Source organism: Vulpes lagopus, chromosome 12 (assembly GCF_018345385.1).
Source record: "Vulpes lagopus strain Blue_001 chromosome 12, ASM1834538v1, whole genome shotgun sequence".
Classification (NCBI taxonomy): Eukaryota; Metazoa; Chordata; class Mammalia; order Carnivora; family Canidae; genus Vulpes; species Vulpes lagopus.
In genome coordinates, this window is record NC_054835.1 from 6398855 (window position 1) to 6413686 (window position 14832).

At 50.0% G+C, this 14832-nt stretch overlaps 1 protein-coding gene across 4 annotated transcripts in view; it reads right to left on the reverse strand.

Moving 5' to 3' along the window:
- Positions 1 to 1413: 1413 nt before the first annotated feature.
- The window catches only part of ZER1 (zyg-11 related cell cycle regulator), a 30853-nt gene continuing 17434 nt past the window's right edge, over positions 1414 to 14832 (reverse strand). For all 4 annotated transcript variants that reach the window (XM_041724317.1, XM_041724316.1, XM_041724313.1 and 1 more), the window contains exons 9-16: positions 10861 to 11076; positions 10046 to 10087; positions 9766 to 9885; positions 8712 to 8827; positions 8097 to 8285; positions 7020 to 7117; positions 4853 to 4955; positions 1414 to 3111 (exon numbers count right to left, since the gene is read on the reverse strand). In XM_041724317.1, coding sequence (XP_041580251.1) covers positions 3054 to 3111; positions 4853 to 4955; positions 7020 to 7117; positions 8097 to 8285; positions 8712 to 8827; positions 9766 to 9885; positions 10046 to 10087; positions 10861 to 11076 — 942 coding nt within the window. In that variant the 3' untranslated portion in view covers positions 1414 to 3053. The remainder of the gene's footprint in view (positions 3112 to 4852; positions 4956 to 7019; positions 7118 to 8096; positions 8286 to 8711; positions 8828 to 9765; positions 9886 to 10045; positions 10088 to 10860; positions 11077 to 14832) is intronic.

The window sequence follows — 14832 nt, forward strand, 5'->3', positions numbered from 1 at the left end:
GCAGTGTCTCAGAGAAGTGAAAAATCACCAAGTGTTGGTCAGTGTAATGCTGAGTAGACCAGCTGTGTGTGCCAGCTGGCAGTAATTGAAGTTAGGTGCCTGTCCTCCCACAGGGACTGGAAGACAGAGGCCTGATCCTTCTGGATCCTTCCTCTTTGAAGGAATGGCTTTCGGGTCTCCTGAGTTGTAGGAGACACAAATACATTTTTAAAGGACAGAGGAAGGATTCACAACTGTAAACCCCTTCTAGTAAATGCTCAGAGACAGGGTAGTGTGGGGGGGCCTCTGGTCAGGTGGTGGCTAAGACAAACAGTAAAATTTGTTTTTTAAAGATTTTATTCATGAGAAAGAGAGAGAGGCAAAGACATAGGCAGAGGGAGAAGGAGGCTCCCTGTGGGGAACGGAGGCAGGACTTGATCCTGGGACTCTGGGATCACTCCCTGAGCCAAAGTCAGACGCTCAACCACTGAGCCCCCCCAGGTGCCCAAGTGGTTGTTTTAATGTAGGGGAGGGAGATGGACAAAATCACTTGCGGTAAGAGCCCGTAGTAGGGCTCTTATAGGCCAAGTTTGTGGCCTAGTTGAGAAGAGGCCTCAGGGGAGCATGGCTAGAATCAAGGCACACACACCTGGCATCTTTGGGGAACAGCTCTCCTCAATTGGGTGCCGCCTTGAAAGTACCTCAGGAGCCTGGAGGGCAAAGCCACCCTCCCAGCTAATTCTCCATCTCTCCCTGCTTGTGCCTTAATTCCTTTGCTCTGCTACAGCTGCAGGGAGGTGCTTAATTGCCCTCCCTGTAAAGCCCTTCTAGCTGAGCCCTCTGTTGACAGTGTTCTTTCCGCAGCTCACCCATAGCCAGCCTGGAAGCTTTGTCTTTTTTTTTTTTTTTTAAGATTTATTTATTAATTTTAGAGAGGAGGGGCAGAAGGAGTGGGAGAGAGAGCATCTCAAGCAGACTCCCCATTGGGGCTTGATCCCTCGACCCCAAGATCATGACCTGAGCCAAAATCAAGGGTCAGATGCTCAGGCTGAAGGTGCCCTTCCCTCACAGAAACACTGTTGTCCAACTAACCTCTGTTTCCTAGGGCCCCACTCTACTCCTACCGGCCCCAGGAGGTGCTCTCTCTGTGCTCCGTGCTCACACAGAACATTGTCTCTACCATCAGACTGCACCACCCCAGGCAGGTGGCCTGTGGGGCTGCTGCAGCTGTATCCCAGTGTCGGGGCACAGGAGAGTGCAGAGAATGAGGGGAGGCAGGTCCTTCAGCCCCATCTGCCGCTTGTCCCCAAGCTGGGCACACAAATCCACCCGATGCATGCTCCCCATTGTAGGTCCCCTCCTTCAAGGCCCAGTGCTTGAAATGGCTCCAGCCCCTCTCCTGACCCCACCCCTTTTGCAAAAAAGACACTGCTCTTTCCACTTTGCACAAAAATGTATTTCTGTGACATCCCAAAGTACATTTACCCAGGCCCCAGGTGGTAAAGCAACGCGATGTGAGCTCTGCCCAGGCACTGGCTCATGCCAGGTGAACACGGAGGGGAGGGGCAGATGTGGCCTGTCTGCCGAGCTTGGGAAGCACAGGGCAGCTGCCCCCTTCCCGGGGCTGGCAGGGACAGACTTCAGGGGAGAAGGCCTGGTGTCTCTCCCTTGGACTGCTCATCCAGCCTGTTCTGTCACGAGGCAGAAATGCCAGGAGAGTCCAAAAGCAGGCCCAGGGAAAGAAGAAGGAAGAGAGGTCATCCCCGAGGGGGTGCCTGCAGAGTCGGCCTTGCTTCCCCAGTGCCTTGTTCTGGAGGGGCCTCCTCACCACTGCCTGTCTCCAGAGAAGCAATTCGGAGTTACGTCAAGGGAGGACCACAAGATATTTCAAGATACATTTGTAGCTCATACTTCTCTGAAACACAGCACAGAGGTTCCCAAGGTAAAGCCTGGGGGCAGGGAAGAGGGGCTCAGAAGGGCCACGTGGGGCCACTGCAGGCTGTGCCCAGTGCTGGTCTGGAGGCAGCTGCCTGTTGCTGCAGGTCCAGCTGGAGTGGGGACCTCCTGCCTGAGAGAAGTGTGGGGTCCTCCGGGCAGCGGGGAAGGTGAGGGGGCATGGCAAATGAGGCCGGCTCAGTTCTGCTGGTGGGGTGCTGGGGCACCATGGGTGCTGCGGGCAGAGGAAGGGCTGGGGAGTAAGGAACAAGCCCCTGGCCCTGGCGGTGCTGGCTTCCAGGGCCGGGGTGGGTGCTGAAAATGTTTGGCAGAAGGGGCAGTGGAATCTGCCTGAGTTCTGACCAGCCCTGGGCTGGGGCCTTCAGTAGCCTGGGACCTGGTGGGAGACCAGGAGGCAGCCTCCATAGCAGCGTGGCCTCAGGCAGGCCTGACCAGAGAACGGCGGGGCCCCTGGGAGCCCCGCTCCTGAGGGTCCTCTGGGGCTGGGGCTGCCTGGGCCTGGGCACTCACTTCCTTGCCCCAGATGGCCCGTGGCTTGGAGCACCAAGGCATTCAGGAGGCCCAGTGGGGCTGGTTTTCATCCCAAACCCCATCGGCCATACCCAGGAGCCCAGATGGGGTTCTCAGGCTTTGACGGGTGGGTTGGGGTGCTGAAGTGGGCTGTCAAAAGCCCTCTGCCTCTCCTAATGGGAAGCGAGGCCAGGGTCTGAGGTCACTGGGAAAGGACCAGACTCACAACGTTAGAGGCATTTAGTCTGAGGGGAGTAGGAGTGAGTGGCAGCAATGAAGGCTTGGAGTTGGGGCTTGAAGTGGCCGAGGAAGCTGCGGGGACTCAAGGAGTGTTTCTTTTGTTTTTGTACAGAAATCATACACACAAAACTTCACACTTCCTAACCAAAAAAAAATTATATATATATATATATATAATATATATATATATATATAATATATATATATATCTCACTAATGTTAAGGAAAAGCGTCGGTTGTGCAAAAGTCCCCCTGTGTCCCTTCATCCAGCGGGAGGCTCCCCGGTGGGGGTCTGCCAGCTGGGCTGCTTGAGAGCTTCCTCCTGGCCTTGTGGTCCAGAGCCGTGGTGGCCGTAGGGGTGGAGACCTCTATCTGGACGTGTCCATGTTCTCCTCTTTAAAGTTACTGCAGTGCTCAATCACCTTGCTGGAGACCACAGGAGAGAGAGGATCAGAGGGCAGTCTTGGGTCGGGTAGGCCTGGCCCCTCCTGGCTGATGAGGCCAATGGGTTTGCTAACAAATGTCCACAGTAATGCTGACACTGACTGAGGAGATTCCTGCCCAGTGCCTAGGAAATGGCACCTGTGGCCACCAATACTATCAGGCCCCTGTGCTCCCCTCCTTCCTCCCTGGGACCCCCTTCCTTACCTCTCAGCCCCAAGGCCTCTCTGGCTAGGGGCTCCCCTGAAATGGCTCAGGCTTGACCTTTACAACCCTCTCTGCTCCTTTCTTGAGCACCACCTGCTTTCTTCACTTTCCCCCTACCTACCCAGGCAGCCTACTAGTGATCTCCAAATTGCCTGCATGTCAGATTTGCCCAGAGATCCCGATCTCGAGGAGGTCCGGGTGGGGCTGGGGCAGCCATGCCAGCAATAGGGCTCCTGACACCCTCCACGCGGCCAGGCCAGGCCCAGCACCATGGTCTTGGGAACCACCACTGGTGCTCAGAGCCGCAGTCTTGTGTCCCCTCCAGACTGACCCTTGAGAACCACTGCCCTACTGCAGTTAGGTATCACCTGGGACCTCGGATGGCCTTCCGGCTCAACGCTATGCCTTTGGGTTGGTTGGAGGTAGGAGTGGTGTTCACTGCAGCCTCCATGTGCTAAAGAGGTGCCTACTGCCTTTTAGGAAGTAAGGGGTGCCCAGAGTGGTACAGGAGTGGGATGGGCGGAATGACTTCTGAGCTCCCCTTGGTGTCACAAGCTCCTTCAGACAAGCCAGCCAGCTGGGATACATGTCTCAGGTCTTACAGAGATGTTCAGAGGAACTGGAGTAGGTTATGGGTCAGTCTTACCCAGCTTCTCAAATCTCCTGGGATCACTGTTGATAATGAATATTCCCAGGCCCCAATCCCAGATCTACTGGGAAAGAAAATCTAGGATGGGCCTGTGCATTTTTAACATCTTTTCAGGTGATTCTTCAGGGAGATTACATTTGAGAACCACTCATTTTACCATTCTCAAACTGAGAGGAATCTGTCAATTATTGTTTATGAAGTGACTTTTGCTAAAGGAACTGCAGAAACGGCAGATGCTGCACAACCCAGTGAGTCCCTGTTTGGGTCCTTCTGAGTCCCAGATCCCTGCTCCTGATACTCCTGATTCTACTACACTGGGCTCAGAACTGGGGTCAATGTAACTGTGCTCCCTTCTGGAATGGATCCTGGAGGAAGCAAGGTTGTTACTGCTGATGCCACATGCAGCATTCCTGAGAATCGCTCATACCCGGACTGGTGCGAGATCAGGGATGATGGGGTTTCAGGCACGGGAGTGAAACCGCATAGCAGCTGGCCCTGGCAACTCTGCCCTGTGCAAACCCATTTGCCTTCACCCGCCAGTTCTCTAGAATATACTTTATCACACAGTATTCTCTTTCTTTGGAAGGTCTTTGGCCAAAAATGATGAATTTTGACCTGACTTGGTAAGGGCCAGGGGGAGAGGATGGAATTCATTGGGAGTAAGAGAAAACGAAGTTTACAGGAGGGCAGTGATGCTCCTCATGGAGCTGGGCGAGCTAGTTTCTGGCCACACTGTGGCCGAATGACACTGAGGGAGGCCCCTGCTGGAAAGCAGTACACTATCCACCTCCACACTTCACCCTGAGTTGCCCGAGTGGCCCCCAATCCCCCACACTGAGGCTGCAAGGAGAAAAACTGGCTGTCTCTTACCGGGCCATTTCCTTCGTCTCCTGCCGAGCAGTTGCCATCTTGATCATGTCCCTCAGCAGGGGCAGCCCCCCTTCTTTGATCAGCAGGGGGCAGTACTTGTCCGCTGCAGGGAGGGGCAGACAGGGGATAGGGCTGGTCTTCCAGCAGCCTGTGGCCCAGAACCCACCCTTACTGCGAAGGATGCCCTGGGGTGGGGGTGTGTGGGGGTGAGAAGGGAGTAGGGGGGGTGGATACACAGGCCTGGGGGAGGGCAGTGAAGGTGCTGCTGCACCAGGGAACCATCTGTCTGCCCAGCCCCATGGGCCGGGATTCTTGGGTCCACTGGGGGAACAAGGGGTGAGTCCTTGAAAAAGGCTACTTTGGGACGCAGCCACGTTTCTTTCCACAGCTCACCCCAAGGGAAGTAACACCCAAACTAGTGGCTTCTATCCTGAGAAGTTTTTGTAAAAATACAGATTCCCAAGCCCTGCCCTCGAGTATTCTGAATCAACAGATCCAGGAACCTGTATTTATTTATTTTTTAAATTTTATTTGTTTATTCATGACAGAGAGAAAGAGAGAGAGAGACACAGGCAGAGGGAGAAGCAGGCTCCGTGCAGGGAGCCCAACGTGGGACTCGATCCTGGGTCTCCAGGACCACACCCCGGGCTGAAGGTGGCGCTAAACCGCTGGGCCACTGGAGCTGCCCTGTATTTTTAGCAATATACTACAAGGTGATTCTGGTGGCCAGCCAGGTTGGAACCAGCATTCCTTCCCATTATTGGATGGTTTACGGTTTACACCAATAAAGCACATTCTAGTGCTCAGGATCCAGGGCTTTATGCTCCATGGAGAACATGGGCATTTCAGTGGAACACCACCACCCCTGCCTCTATGTAGTCAGAGCTACGTTTATGCTCTCCATTTTACAGATGAAAGAACTGAGGTTCAAAGGGATGAAGCAATTCATCCAAAGTCATTCTGGGTGCTTCTCCAAAGGAGTCTCAGCTCAGGGCTCTTTTGTCTATACTACAACAGTGCCTCTCTGAGGTCTGGTGCTGGTAGTTTGGTAACACTAACCTTAAGTAGTAATGAAAAAGGGTAATGCTTATTGAAGAGTTGGTATGGGTCAAGCACTGTTCCAATCACTTTACATACCTTATTCGACAGAAATCCAATTTTTATCCCATTTTAAAGATGAGGAAATTGAGGCACAGAGAGGTTGAGAAACCTGCTCAAAGTAACACAGCAAGTGGGAGAGCCATGGTTTGAAGCCAGGTATCTGCCCCCAGAGCCCGCACTCTGATTCACTCTGCCAGTTAACGGGACTGAGCAGGATCCAGGCCCCAGGCTGGGCGCTTTATGCTGGTTCTCTTTTCACATCAATCTTATGAGGTAGGCCTTAATCCTGTCCCCATTCTATGGAGGAAACTGAGGCCCAGAGAGGTTAAATAACCTCACATAACCAGTAGGAGAGAGAACTATGGTCAAACCTGTTCTGCCATCAAGCTCTCCTGGTGCTCTACCTTCTTTCTCTCCCTGCCAGAGCCACTTGGCAGAGGATGGTTCAGGCTCTTCTATGGGAGGATGGGATGCTCTTTGAGGAATGAAGTTAGAATTGGGGATGCCTGGGTGGCTCGGCGGTTGAGTGTCGGACCCAGCTCAGGGTGTGATCCTGGAGTCCTGGGATCGAGTTTTGCATCAGGCTCCCTGCGGGAAACCTGCTTCTCTCTCTGCCTGTGTCTCTGCCTCTCTCTGTGTGTCTCACGAATAAATAAATAAAATATTTTTTAAAAAAGTTAGAATTGTTTTAAAGTTTTCTCCTGTTCCCTTGGAAGTCTGTTTCCTCAGGGGTTAGTTCTTTGAGTTGGTCTTACTCTGTCTTCCAGAAGGCCTAGAGATTTTTGACTATTCACTTATGTGGAAGCAGGCAGCATTAAGAAAGCTGTCTGGGAACTCTGGATGGGCCGTCTGGCCTGCTAGGCTTGCTTCCGGTGATGAGGCAGGCCCCACCATTATGCTGGACATGCCACAGTTGCTGGAAAGGGGAGGGCTGTGCTCCTAGGCACAGACACCGGGGCCACCTCTCTTAGAACTTTTCACCCGGGTTATGAGCTCCCTGAGGACAAGTTGGCTCGCAACCAGGTGAGCATCCCTGTGTCTGAACAAAGGGCAAGTGTGTACTCACGGTAGACAGACACAAGGTTGTACAGGGCCCAGGTGGCCCAGTGCTGGCTGACAGGGGAGATGCCCTGGGGAAGGAGGCGAAGAATTGGCTCAAAGGACCTGTATAAAGAGAGATCAAAGTCACTTCTAATGCCAGGGGGTGGGGGAGTGCACCTTCTCCTGTTGGAGGGCTCTCCTCCCTGGAGGGTTCCATAGGCCACCCATGAGCAGGCTAGTAGGATGCAGCAGAGGCAGAGGCATCTGGCCTTCAGGCTCCACAGAGGGAGCTTGCAAGTGAGAGAGGTCAGGAGCATGGGCATGTAAGGGAGGTAGGAGGGACATAGATCAGGTGGTGTAGAAATAGAGGAGCTCGGCAAGGACGAGAGACCCATTCTTGGGGAGATAGGGAGAAGTACCCTGAGAAACAGAAGTGTGACTGTACTTCTTATAATGGCCTTTGCAGGCCACCTGGAGTCATGGTCTGAGCCTGAAAAATGTACGTGCAAAGCCCCTAGGCTGGTGATTCCCCTTCACATTTCCTTGGGAACAGCTGTCACCAGAGCATCAGCAAAGCCACACGGGTCCAATCCTCCCAATATGGGTTTTCAATGTCAATGTCAATCAGGACAAGATGGCTCATCCGCACCACAAAGTGACCCAGTCATAGAACAAGGAGAGAGACCCATGCCCTAGAAGACCTGACACTAGCTGCATTGCAAACAATTAAATCAAAGTAGAGGGAAACTGCTGGGAGGGGAGGCGCCAGATTGTGAGCAGAGATTGTTTCCAGGAACGAGCTCATGAGTGGTTTCTGTTTTGTTTCCTAGAGTGTGTTTATATTTTCCTCTTCTTTCTTCCCACAGGTAAACATGTCTCAAATGTTTGTCAATGGCAAACTTTGCATCCACACAGGTGTTGATGTGTGTGAAAGACGTGCCCAGCCTTATGGGTAAGATGTGTGCTGTGTGCTGTGCGTGAGCTTTGTGCCTCAGCGAGAGCTGAAAAGGGGACTAGAAGGAAGGCAGGAGGCTCTCCCCAGGCCTTGTTGGGCATGAGCGACCTGTCTCCCCATGGACCCCGCCCACACACCACCCTGCACCTGTAATTGATGTTTCTCCGAGAGTTGACATCCCAGCTCTGGATGGCTGCCCACATGCGCTCCTCCACCTCCTCTCGCTGGGGCTCACAGATGCCCCACGCCTCAGGCCCATCAAACATGATGTGGGAGAGGACGCCGCAGGCGTTGTAGGAAACCTCGATCCCATCAGCCTTGCTCTCCAGCAGGTTGCTGCCAAGAAGAGAGAAAAATCCCTCCAAGTCCCTCTTCAGACCCCAGCTGCTGGACCCCAGCTTATTGACCAGATGCCAGAGGTATCACTGATTTCTCTATTATCCATACTCAAGTGACTTCTAAAGATCTTAGGTCGCTGAAGACACAGCTACAAGAGGATCATTTATGGAGGCTTGAAAGAAACCACATGTAGACACAAGGGGACATTTCTTTCTGTTTTTTTTTTTTGCAAACACACGAGGGTTTATTTACAAGCTCGAGCTTGGGTCCAAGTATACTCAACACAGCGGAGCAGGGACTTGGACGCAAGGGGACATTTCTAACAGAAACTTAGGCAGAGAGCAGTTGCTGCAGCTGAACACAGACCAGAGCCCTGAACATCCTGGCAGCCAAGGCAAAAAGAGAAAGGAAAGAAATACCCACCTGAAGACACTGATAAATTGGGAAGTCATTAGCTGAGGCCGCAGCTCCTTCACCTCTGCCACATTCCCCAAGAGTCCTAGCATATTCCGATGCAGTTCCTGCTTCTCTGGGAATTCCTGGCAAAATGAGAGCCAATGGGGTCACTTCAATTAGCACTTAGTGTCTGGTTTGATTTTTGTTTTGAAGTTCTGGTATTGTTAACCTAGAAACCTTATGGGTATCTGGCCATTCCAACCAGACAAAGAGGGGGGAGCAACAGCCTGCCCTCATACCTTCTAGTGTACCTAGTACAGCACTGGGTATATACCGTATGGATTTTTTTTTAAAGGTTTATTTATTCATGATAGACATAGAGAGAGAGAGGCAGAGACACAGGCAGAGGGAGAAGCAGGCTCCATGCCAGGAGCCCGATACGGACTCCGCGCCCTGGGCCAAAGGCAGGCGCCAAACCACTGAGCAACCCAGGGATCCCCTATACCATATGGCTTAAAATGGTGAGGACTCCTTGCTACAAAATCAAAGGCTGAGTCGAGATCTGACCTATAAACTTCCAACTAGGACAAATGTGGTTCTATTTGCCAAAAACTCAAAATATTAGTTTAAGGGAAAATTTATAAAAACTAAAGTAAGAAAACAAGTTTTATTTATTTTTAGAATTGTTACTACTTATTTTTTAAAAAGTAAGCTCTATGCCCAAAGTGGGGCTTGAACTCATGACCCTGAGATCAAGAGTCACATGTTCTACCAATTGAGCCAGGCAGGTGCCCCAAGGATGAGTTTTAAAAGACTGTCCTACTGGTCAGAATGCTGTCCAGTGGACCCCAGCCAGACTGTGGGCAGTCTGAGAAATTGGTGTAGAGAATGATGGGACCGGGTTTTCCCTTGGAGGGAGGGCTCTAAGGGGGTGTGGGCCTGTAAGTCGGCCCCTGCCGCCCTTCTGTGGGAACCAGGGGGAGAGGGGTTGCTGATAGATCTGGCTGGTAGGATGCCTACGGATAGAAGAGTGGCCATGTGGGTGGTTAAGGAGGCTGCTGCCACTGGAGATGGGCAGTACCTTCAGGCAGTCCAGGAATAGCTTCATGCCATTGAAATTGAGGAACATCTCGCAGTTGTCAGGTGTCTCGTCTGTGATGTTCCACAGGGCACTCCAGGAGAACTCCATCACCTGGTCACACTGAAGGGAGGGGGTGCTCAGCATGGTTCACTTGGAGGGCCATGCGGGCCCCTGGCACCCATGAGGGCATCCCCTGACAAAATATGGGTATCCTCCAGGGGCAAACCACCCCTTCTCAGGCTAGGGAAGGGCAGAGTGGCTTCATGAAGACTTGACTTACTATCTTGTCCAGCAGCTTCTTCTGAATCAGCTTCAGCATGGTCTGTGGGCAAAGAAGAAAACTTGCTGGGGGGAATGGGGACACAGGCAGGGCTTGGCTCAAGAGCTACTTGTCCCCCAAGAACCAAGATGGAGAGAGGAGAGTCAGCACTTCTACTCCTGGCTAATGCATCCTGACGAGACCAAATCTGCCTTATCTGGTCTGGGGGAGCTGTTTGAAGAGGTACAAACCACATAGACTTGGTCCCTAGCATCTGAAGGCCTGGGTGCTAGTCCCAGCTGCACCTTGGTTCCTCGTGTAGCTTTGGGTCTGGGCCCACCCACCCCGTCTGTGGGCTCCAGCCTGTCCAGTGACAAAGTAAAAGGAGGAGGCTAGATACTCCTTCCTCATTCTTTCCTTCTGTTCTTCAGCAAATACTTACCTCTCCACTGTGCATCCTAGGCCACACACTAGGAAGTGCTGGGGATGGTGTGACAGGAGAAGGAACAAGGATGGTGTCTTTCCCTCCAGAACTCACAACCCACTGGGGAGGCCAATATTAAACAGACACTTAGTGAGAAAGACCTAACAGGGGACCTGGTCTGAGGAGCCAGGAGTGGCTTGGACGGTGGGAGACCCAATGGGCAGCTGGAGTGGCCAGGAGAAGGTGCCAGTGTGCTCTAGGCAGAGCAAATCTCCAGGGACATAAATCAGGTTCAAGGTGAAGAGAGTCTTTCTTTGGTCTAGCCTAAATCCAGCATGCAGTAGAGGGCTCTGGAAAAGGCTGGCTAGGAGGGAGGGAGAAAGGGGAGGCAGGGCAGCCCAAGGGCACGCACCACGACAAAGCCCATCTTCCCCACAGCCTCCTTGTGGTCATTGTCCACCTGGCAGACCAGGGCGTTGCACAGGTGCACAGCGATGCGCTGGATGGATTCATCCTGCCGCGTGGGGTTGAGGATGCTTAGCAGGAGCTCGTTGACCCGGCGGTACTGGAACTCCAGCTCCTCGGGGATGCTGAAGTTACATAGGGTCAGGCAGCAGTTCCGCTGGACCTGGGCCGGGACACAAGTGAAGCAGTCAGGGTCAGACTGGGAGCTGGGCTTTATGGGGTGCTCTCAAGGCATGTGAGATCACCCAGAACTGTGGTGGTCTAGGAAGGCTTTCTGGAAGAGGAGACTAAGGCTTTTTTTTTTTTTTGAACATTAAAAAAAGAGTGAAATATAATCTTCATACATAAGAGGGCATAGAACACAAATGTGTAGTTTTACGAGCATTTATGATGCTAACAAGCTTTTCAGCAACCAGGTAACCACTACCTGGGTCAGGAAAATAGAATACTGCCAGCACCTGGAAGTCCCCATAGGTCCCCTCCTAGTCATCATCAGCCCATCTTCCACTATAGAGAACTACTCTCCCCGCTATTCTGTATGAAAGATTCTTTAGCATCTTGCTTATTGTTGTTCAACCATAGGTTTGCAAGATCAACTATGTTGTTCTGAATAGCTGAAGAGCATTCATTTTGGCACTGCATTAAGGTGCTTCAATTTATTCATCCATCCTGTTGTTGATGGACATCTGAGGGGGCTTCCGTGTTTGGCAACTTCAATGTCTCGTGCATGCATCCTGGTGTCCATGCACATGGGCTTCTGGGTCACATGGCATGCATGTCTTCAACTTGACCATGACTCCAGACTGTTTGCCAAAGTGGCTGTACCAGTTTACAGTCCCAGTGGCAGAGTAGGAGGCCTAACATGGCTTAACATCTTTGATTTCTTTTCTTTTTTTTTTTTTTTTAAATCATCCAAGACCTAATAGCCACTTAATTTTTTTAAAGATTTTATATATGAGAGACAGAGAGAGAGAGGCAGAGACACAGGCAGAGGGAGAAGCAGGCTCTATGCAGGGAGCCCAATGTGGGACTCGACCCTGGGTCTCCAGGATCACACCCTGGGCTGAAGGCAGGTGCTCAACCGATGAGCCACCCAGGTGTTGTCTGTGGGCTTTTAAATTTTTTTGCAAGTATTCTCGGAGCATTTGCCTGTAATTTAATTTCTTTCCATCCTTTCTTGTTAGATTTGGGGAGAACTTTGTATTTTATTAATTACATAATTTATAATTTATTTATTTCTTTTAAAAAATTATTTTTTATTTATTCATGAGAGACACAGAGAGAGAGAGGCAGAGACACAGGCAGAGGGAGAAGCAGGCTCCATGCTGGGAGCCTGATGTGGGACTCAATTCCGCAACTCCAGGATCATGCCCTGGGCAGAAGGGAGGCGCTCAACCGCTGAGCCACCCAGGCATCCCTAATTATGTAATTTAGAGATGTATCACCCTTAGTTATCTCTTTTTTCCCCCAAATATATACATATATTTTTTAATTTGAGAAAAAAATGTATTTTAAATTACAAGAGCTAATACTTATTCACTATAAAAGTTCAAGTAGTAGTATTTGAGTGAAAAGTTAAAGTCTCTCACTTTATTCCCTAGAAGTAATGGCTGTTAAAAGTTTGGTGCACATTCTTCTAGATTTTTCTATTATGCACATGCAAATATATACTTGGGGGAGAGGAGACGGAAAAAAAGATATTATATATATTGGTCCAAAACTTTTCACTTATCAATATGCAGTGGACATTTTTTCACACTGTGTGGATGGATTGTATGTTACTTTTCCAGGTCCCTATTGCTAAAACATTCTGGTTTTCTCTAATTTTCTTTAATTTAAAAAGGTGGATGTAGGGATCCCTGGGTGGCGCAGTGGTTTGGCGCTTGCCTTTGGCCCAGGGCGCGATCCTGGAGACCCGGGATCGAATCCCACATCGGGCTCCCGGTGCATGGAGCCTGCTTCTCCCTCGGCCTATGTCTCTGCCTCTCTCTCTCTCTCTCTGTGACTATCATAAGTAAATAAAAATTAAAAAAAAATTTTTTTAAAAGGTGGATGTATTATATATTTTTCCTCTAAAAACATTTCAATTGTGGAATACATAGGCCCAAAGATAAATGCATTTATAGTTTTGGCAAATTCTGCCATTTGTTCATACCTTACCAGTGGGAAGTAGGCAAAAGTGCTCTCTACAGACTCCCGTCATTTTGGGGATCATTGGTCTCTTGAAATGAAATGTGATATATCATTATTTTAATTTCCATTTCTTTGATAGGGTTTAAAGATTTTATATATTTATTCATGAGAGACACACAGAGAGAGAGAGAGGCAGAGACACAGGTGGAGGGAGAAGGAGAAGCAGGCTCCCTGTGGGGAGCCCAATGCAGGACTCAATCCCAGGACCCCTGGGATCATGACTTGAGCCCAAGGCAGACACTCAACCACTGAGCCACCCAGGCGCCCCTGATAGAGTTTATTATTTTGTTTGGGAGTCTTCAACTAGCATTTTTTTCACCCAAAAAGACACCCCTTTTTGCTGGTTATAAAATCAATCTCAACGTAGAAAATAGCTGCTCTAAACCCTGGAGTTTAGAGGCATTGGAAAAGCAGGTCTTCTCATCCTTGCAGAGGCTATATATCTCTACCAAAGCCTTGCTGGAGATTAATTCGAGAATACATCCCAAATGCTTTAAAAATACACCTATCCATTCATTGCTCGGGCAATTCCACTTTTAGTCATGTATTTGAAGGATAATCAATGGAGTATAGTCAGCAAAACCTTATTTGAAATAGCAAATAATAAGAAAGTAACCTAAATATTCAACCACCCAGGCTGATTCAGTAACCGGAGCCTGGGCCTATGGGGATAGGGCTTGGCTACTGCCTCCCAGCTCTAGCACACAGTTGGCACCAGAGCGGCCTTCCCTGGGTGAGGATACTGAACACTCTGCTGACAGCAACAACTAGAAAACAATGGTTAGACCCAGCTGTGAGGGGGAGGCAAGCTGGACTGTGAACAACTCTCACTCTGTAGTTAACACATTTTCATATTACGGTTGACCCTCGAACAACCTGACAGTTGGGGCACTGGCCTCCTCCCCACCCACTTCCTTGCAGCTGAAAATCCGCTTGTAACTTCTGACTCCCCCCAAAACTTCACCACTAATAGCCTACTGTGGACTTCAAGAAACCCTTACTGATAAGCATCAATGGCCAATTAGCATATTTTGTGTATTGTATGTATCATGTACATGTCTTATAATAAAGTAAGCTAAAGTAAAGAAAATGTGAGAAAATCATAAGGAAGAGAAAATACATTGGCATTGTACTGTATTTGTCAAATAAAATCTGCATCCAGGGGCACCTGGGTGGCTGTTGGTTAAGCATCCAACTCGATTTTAGTTCTGGTCATGATCTCAGGGTCATGAGATCAAGAGCTCTGCATGGCACTCTGTGCTGGGTAGAGCCTGCCTGAGAGTTTCTCACACTCTCTTCCTATGCCCCTCCCCCTGCTCCTGCTTGATTTCTCTCAAGTAAATAAATAAATCTTTTTTTTTTTTTTTCAGGCGGAGCCTTGGTGGCTCAGTTGGTTGAGCGTCTGACTCTTGATTTCTGCTCAGGTCATAATCTCAGGAATCTAGGGATGAGCCCTGCGTTGGGCTCCCTGGCTCTGTGCTCAGCATGGAGTCCACTTGTCCCTTTCCTCGCTCCTTCCCCTGCTCTTTCTCCCCCTGCCTCTCAAATACATAAATAAATAAAACCTTAAAAAAAAAAATCTGCATCTAAGTGGACCCACACGGTTGAAACCCATGTGGTTCAAGGGTCAATGGTACTTGAATTTGTTTTCTCAGCATTAGGTGTCTTACTTTTGAAAATAGAAAATAAATATTATTTTAAAAATTCTGTTGTAAAAACGTTTGTG